Source organism: Parasteatoda tepidariorum, chromosome 10 (genome assembly GCF_982258835.1).
Source record: "Parasteatoda tepidariorum strain Cologne lab strain chromosome 10, Ptep-v5.0, whole genome shotgun sequence".
NCBI classification, from domain to species: domain Eukaryota; kingdom Metazoa; phylum Arthropoda; class Arachnida; order Araneae; family Theridiidae; genus Parasteatoda; species Parasteatoda tepidariorum.
The window spans coordinates 39,466,218-39,472,617 of NC_141764.1; the positions used below are offsets into that span (position 1 = coordinate 39,466,218).

The window sequence follows — 6,400 nt, forward strand, 5'->3', positions numbered from 1 at the left end:
TAATGAAATACACTTAACAAAAATAAGAATAAGAACAAAAATGAGATAAGACACACTTTACATCAATATATGCTTCTTTATGAAAAGCCTCTTTTAAGGCCATAAGTATATATTGCATCTGCACTCTTCGTTACTCTGTCAGAGTTTGTATTATGACTGAATCCTTCATACTTGGGGGCTTGTAACTAGCATCATCTTGACAGTAAAATTTTTTTAACCAAATTAAACAGCTCATCAACATTACTTTTCTCACTTAGTTTCTTTTGAGTTCGATGTTAAATACTTCTCACATAAAGACTGAATTAATTTTTTTACCTCTATTGGTGATTTTGGAAGTGAGTGTAAAATTTTTTATGGCTTTACCAAGACTCTGCAGGAATTTGTATAGGGAATTTAAATTATCTGCATGTGAAGAGATTGGTAGAATTTGCATCTTTGTTTTCACAATCTCTGCACAACAGCGTTTGCACTTCTGAGTTTTTTAAGTCCAACTTTTGTCGCGGAAGCTTTCTTCTCTGCCTTTCTTTCTCTGTTTTTTTTCTTCATCATATCATGGGGATCTTGGTCTTTTTCAACATTTTATCTGTCTTTCAACAGCTGTTTTAGCCATTAGGTTAATTGAAAAAAAAATAATTCCCTAGTTTTTGACTAAGCTTCTCAAGGACTCGTTTTGTCATTCCATCGCCGAAGATGTGTCATTCCGTCACGCTAATTATTGGAAGTTAATAATCAAATGCATAGAATTTTACAATTTCTCATTGATTCTTATGCCACATCTGCTTTATATTCCAAAATATACACATTTTCATTCAAAAACGCAGTTGCTATTTAAAAAAATATATTAAAACATGTGACGGAATGACACAAAAAAAGTTACTTTTATTGAATATATTAAACTTAAAATGACTTAAAGGCTATGTTTTAAATGTTTAAATTTTGCACTATATGCATATTTTTATCAAAATATTGCAAAAGAAAGATACATTTCTTTTATTTTATAAGTATTTTTCAAGAAAACAATTTGAGCACAAATGTGAAGAATTGACTTGTCAGCCATGTGATTACTTTAGAATGCTGCCAGATTCAAAAAACTTAAAATTATCAAAAATTAAACAGTAATATGTAGACTTTGGCTATTTTTGAACATATTTTTAAAATTAAAATATGCAATTCATAAAAAAAAAGTTTCACTTAAAAGTTGACAATTTCGTGGAATTGCCCAATTGTAATTTCATTCATTTCATTAAATATTTAAATTAAAACTTCTATATCGTTTTTATATTTTATTTTAGAAGTTTTTACTTAGCCCACCAAATATTTTTTTTCGATTTTTTGCCCTCAACCACAGAAGTTTTCCCATCCCTGGTTTAGGACACAGGGTTGGCGAGAGTAAGGGAATCTGTTTCTTCTGTCTACTGTGTTAGCCCTAGAGTGAAGAGAAGCTACTCTCTTTGAAATGTGCTATTCTTGTTTCCATAGCAGCAGACGGCCTCAGACTTTGCAGCGGGGAGTTCTTACCGTACACAAACTGATTTAGCAATTAGCGGGAAAAAGAATGTTTCATAAATTTTTACCTGACTCGGTTGTTGTATGGACTTGGAACTATAAATTAAAGGTGGAACGTTTAGATATCTCACAATTCAGTTAGAATTTGCCACAATTTACTGGAATCGGAGATGAACTTAGAATATTGAATTATACATCGAAAACATTGAAACACTCCACACACAGGAATCGATACACATACACTATTTATTTTCTCAAGCTCAAAGAATAATTAATTAGGATGCGCAAAGCGCCATCTGTGGACTGTAGTATTTAACATACCGCCCCCCTTGAAACACGGAGGGGTTTCAAAATTAATGAATTTAGTTAAACAATAATTAAGTAATCGCCAACGGTCGCATTGACGGATGTCGTCTGGAACCGTAGGTTGTGGAATAGCTGTTAATGCCTTTCCTATCAGGAAATGTCCTGGTATCAGAACAGACGGATCACCTGGACTGCTAGATAATGCACATAGTGGTCTTGAGTTAAGGCATGCCTCGATTTGGCATGACAGCGTGGCCAGTTCTTCGAAGGTGAGACTAGCATCAGCAACAACTCTTTTCAAATGAAATTTGAACGATTTCACTGTAGCCTCCCAAATGCCTCCGAAGTGGGGAGCAGATGGAGGATTGAAGTGAAAGGCGACGTTGTCTGTTACCAGGAATTGTTGAAGGGCATCTTCCTTCATCAACTGCCGGAACTCCTTTTTGAGCTCTCTGCTAGCTCCGTAGAAATTGGTTCCTTGATCGCAGAAGATATCTGAAGGTCTACCTCTGCGTGCCACAAATCTTTTTACACAAGCAATAAATGCTTTTGAGGTTAAGTCGCTGACGACTTCAAGGTGAACTGCCTTCGTTGCGAGGCAGACGAAGACGCATATGTAGCACTTACTATTGCGGCTGCCTCTTCCCTTGGAGCTCCGTATTAAGAATGGGCCGGCGAAGTCCAGACCAGTTCGTTGGAAAATAGAAGAGGGACAAACTCTGGACTCTGGAAGATCTCCCATGATTTGCTCGGCGAGCCTTGGACGATTTCTGAAGCATGGGATACATGTTCTCACCACTCTTCTAACTGCATCTCTGGCTGAGAGAATCCAAAATTTCTCTCTGAGAGTTGCTAGGAGAAGTTGCGGTCCAGCATGAAGAAGTTTCAAGTGATAATCCGTGATAAGTAAGCTCACAATATGGTCGGTTTTAGGAAGCAGGATGGGATGCTTCTTTGATTCTGGAAGCAATGAATTTTTCAGTCTACCACCGACCCGAATTATTCCGGAATCATCGAAGAACGGAGTCAAGGGAATAAGCTTGTTATTCGAAGGAAGTTGCTTGCCTGTTGAAAGATAGGAGACTTCCGCCGGAAAATGATCTTGTTGGATGAATTTGACAATTCTCTTCTCGGCTTCATTCAATTCTGCCGTTGTTAAGAAGGATTTGTTTCTTTTATCTGCAGCAACGGAACAGTTCCTCACGAATCTTAAACAATAAGCAACTACTCTTTTCAGTTTGTTCCAAGACGAAAATTTTTGAAAAAACTCTGCCTTGAAAGTAGCATCAACTACATTCAACATTACCAGCTTGGTTATTTTGGCTTCGGCAGTCATGTTTTCTTTTAATTGTGGATCATCTTCAAACCTTCCATTAGGAAAGGTAGAACTATTTAACCAATCAGGTCCGTTGAACCACAAGTCGCACTTTTCTAGTTTAGTTGGTGGTATCCCTCTCGTTCCACAATCAGCTGGATTCTCCAAACCGCTCACAAAGTTCCAGTGCTCGTTAGGAGTCAGCTCTTGAATTCGTGCTACTCGATTAGCTACGAACGGTTGCCATCTTCTTGGTTCGGACTTCAACCATGCCAGTGTGATCTTGGAATCAGACCATGCAAATGTCTCAGAGATTGGCACAGTTAGTGTTGGCAAGGTAGCTTGTAACAAATTGGCCAGAAGTAAGGCAGAACAGAGTTCCAGTCGAGGTAGAGACTGTGGTTTTACTGGAGAGACACGTGTCTTGGAAGTTAGCAGTCTAGATGTCACGGCTTGGTTTGTATCTTTGGAACGAATGTATATAGCAGCACAGTAGGCCTTTTCTGAAGAATCACAGAATCCGTGTACTTGTACGTCGGTAGCCTGTGGAATGAGGATATAGCGTGGAATCTTGATATTTGTAAGTAGAGGAAGCTGTTTCTGGAATACTCTCCATTGACTTGCCAGAGAGTCTGGTAGCTCCTCATCCCAGCCTAGCTGATGACTCCACAGCTCTTGGAGGAAGATTTTGGAAGTGATAACTGTAGGTGCCAACCAGCCCAAAGGGTCAAAGATTTTTGCGACTTCGGAAAGTACCTTGCGTTTAGTCCATACGTCGTTCTCATTGACGGTGATGGTAAAGGTGAAAGTGTCAACATCTGGAAGCCAAGCTATTCCCAGAATCTTGACCGGTTGGTCGTCGTTTATCATGTGTTTGGAATCAACGGTCTTTAACTCTTCCGAAATGGTTGCTAGTACGTCAGGATCATTTGACACCCATTTTCGTAGAGAAAATCCTCCTCTCTTCATCATTTCCTGCAATTCGGACACCAGTTGAATGGCTCCCTCCTTTGTTGCACTCCCGCTCAGCAAATCATCAACGTAAAAATGACAAAGGGTGGCTCTTGAAGCGTTTGGATAATTTTCTTGTTCGTCTATGGCAAGCTGTCGTAAGGTTCTCGTGGAGAGGAATGGTGCTGAGGACATACCGTACGTAACGGTAATAAGACGATACTCCTTTATTTGTTCGGTTGGAGAATCCCTCCAAAGAATTCTTTGCCAGTCTACGTCTTCCTCATGAACTTTAATCTGGCGGAACATCTTTTCAACATCAGCGCAAATGGCTACACTGAAAAGTCGAAACTGGATGAGAATAGGGAAAAGTTCTGGTTGCACTCTTGGACCAACCAGGAGCAGATCGTTGAGAGAGAATCCGGATGAAGTTTTACTGGAAGCATCAAAAACTACACGAAGCCTTGTTGTGCAGCTAGTGTCTCTGACAACTCCATGGTGAGGAAGGTATAAACTTTCGATTTTATTAATGTCAGAGTCCGGAACCAGTTCCATGTGATTTAAATCACGGTATTCCTTCATAAATTTTCGATAGAGGTTGTATTTCTCAGGATTAGAAATGAGATGACGTTCCACGCTGATTAGCCTACGAATTGCATTTGGTTTTGAATTACCTAACCGCGTGGGAGAAGTGTGAAAAGGCAACCTTACTGTGTATCTGCCATTCTCATCCCTAGAATGTGTCTTTACGAAATTATCTTCACAAGCCTCTTCTAAAGAAGTTAAGGGTTTGACGCATGGTACAGATTCTAATTCCCAGAATTTATTGATTAGAAGATCCGATTCTAACTGAATATGATTGACATGTAGAGAATTTTGACCACCAGAATTTGCCTTACCACCAATTATCCAACCCAGTTCTGAACGAATGGCAAATGGCTTATCCTTACCTAACGATAATGTTTGACCCTTTAGCAATGGCAAAGTAAGGTCAACACCAAGAAGTACATCAATCGGAGCACTCTTGTAAAATGCTGGATCAGCCAGAGAAATATCCCCAAATAATTCGCGCATTGAAGAATCTAAGTCGTGATGTGGAATCATGCCTACAATTTTGTTAATCACATAGACGGATGCATGAAAGGAATTTTGAGATGAAAAATGTGAAGTGAATTGAATCTCAGCAACCCCATTTGTACGCGTATTGGATGCGCCTAAGCACGAAATGCGAACATTGGCCTTTTCCTTTTGCAAGCCCAATTTCTCAATACACTCATTTGTAATAAGCGAAGCCTGGCTACCGCTGTCCAGAAGACATCTACAGGTCTGATAGTTACCCCAAATATCTCTCACCTGAATCAGAGCAGTGCAGAGGAGAGTTTGAACGTCTGGCCCCACACCCGAAATACACGATGTAACATCTACCACTCTAGAATTATCACTTAATTGACTAGTACTTGGAATAAGGGCAGGCGAAAACACAGGAGCGTTGATAGAAAGTTCACTAGAATTTGACTTATTTATAGCACCCTGTTTTCCCCTATCGCTAACATTTTCGATATGAAGTAAAGAGTGGTGGGGTTTTTTGCACCTTTTACATCTAAACTTGCTGTTGCAAGTTTTCACACTGTGAAATCGAGTTAAACAGTTAAAACAAACATTATTCGATTTAACGAAATCTAAACGGCCTTGAACTGATAATTTTAAGAACGTATCACATTTCGACAATGTATGATCTCCATTACATAGAGGACATTGTGACTGGGCGTTGGACGCGACCAAAGTCACTTTTCTTTGAATGTTTCTCTTAGTAGTTGAACTCGGGATAGATCTAGCTTGTGTTGCAAGGAATTGCAACAGTTCGTCCAACTTTGGAATGATATCAGTTTGAAAGGTTCTCTCAAACCAAGTTCTTGAATTTGCATCAAGCTTGAACAATATCATGTGCATTAAAAGGGTATCTGTAGTTGGATCAACCTTGTATTCCAGGGACTCTAACATTCTTACGAATTCCTTAGTGGAATCTATCAAATTTAAAATTTGTGTGGATGATTCTCCACTCAAGGGCGTTATATTGATAAACTTTTTCATTAAGGAGGACATAATTTCTCTTTTGTTAAAGTATCTATCTTTTAGCAATTTCCAAGCGATTTCGAAATTATCATTGGTAATTGATAAAGAGTTTACGATTTTTAAGGTATCTGATTTTAAACTCCCCTTTAAATATTGCAATTTTTGAGCTCCCGTCAAATTTTGATTGTTCGAAACTGCAGCTTCAAAAAGATCGGAAAAGGCAAGCCACTACTCATTTGCACCAGAAAA

General features: G+C 38.9%; 2 protein-coding genes across 2 annotated transcripts; both read right to left on the reverse strand.

Annotated features, from left to right (window-relative positions):
• Positions 1–1,777: 1,777 nt before the first annotated feature.
• Positions 1,778–2,554, reverse strand: LOC147802517 (uncharacterized). The gene has a single exon (XM_087152746.1). The coding sequence runs from the start codon at positions 2,552–2,554 to the stop codon at positions 1,778–1,780; it is 777 nt and encodes a 258-aa protein (XP_087008872.1).
• Positions 2,555–2,604: 50 nt separating this feature from the next.
• LOC147802518 (uncharacterized) lies at positions 2,605–6,079 on the reverse strand. The gene is made up of 2 exons (XM_087152748.1): positions 2,729–6,079; positions 2,605–2,664 (listed from the first exon to the last, which is right to left on the reverse strand). The coding sequence occupies exons 1-2, from the start codon at positions 6,077–6,079 to the stop codon at positions 2,605–2,607; spliced, it is 3,411 nt and encodes a 1,136-aa protein (XP_087008874.1).
• Positions 6,080–6,400: the final 321 nt, after the last annotated feature.

What these genes read in the sequence shown, in the direction of transcription:
- LOC147802517 (XM_087152746.1), bottom strand. Translation starts at nt 2,554, where the DNA reads ATGGGAGATCTTCCAGAGTCCAGAGTTTGTCCCTCTTCTATTTTCCAA.
- LOC147802518 (XM_087152748.1), bottom strand. Translation starts at nt 6,079, where the DNA reads ATGTTAGAGTCCCTGGAATACAAGGTTGATCCAACTACAGATACCCTT. An exon ending in TTCCTAAAACCGACCATATT is followed by an intron (nt 2,665 to 2,728) that starts GTGAGCTTACTT and finishes AACTTCTCCTAG; the next exon opens with CAACTCTCAGAGAGAAATTT.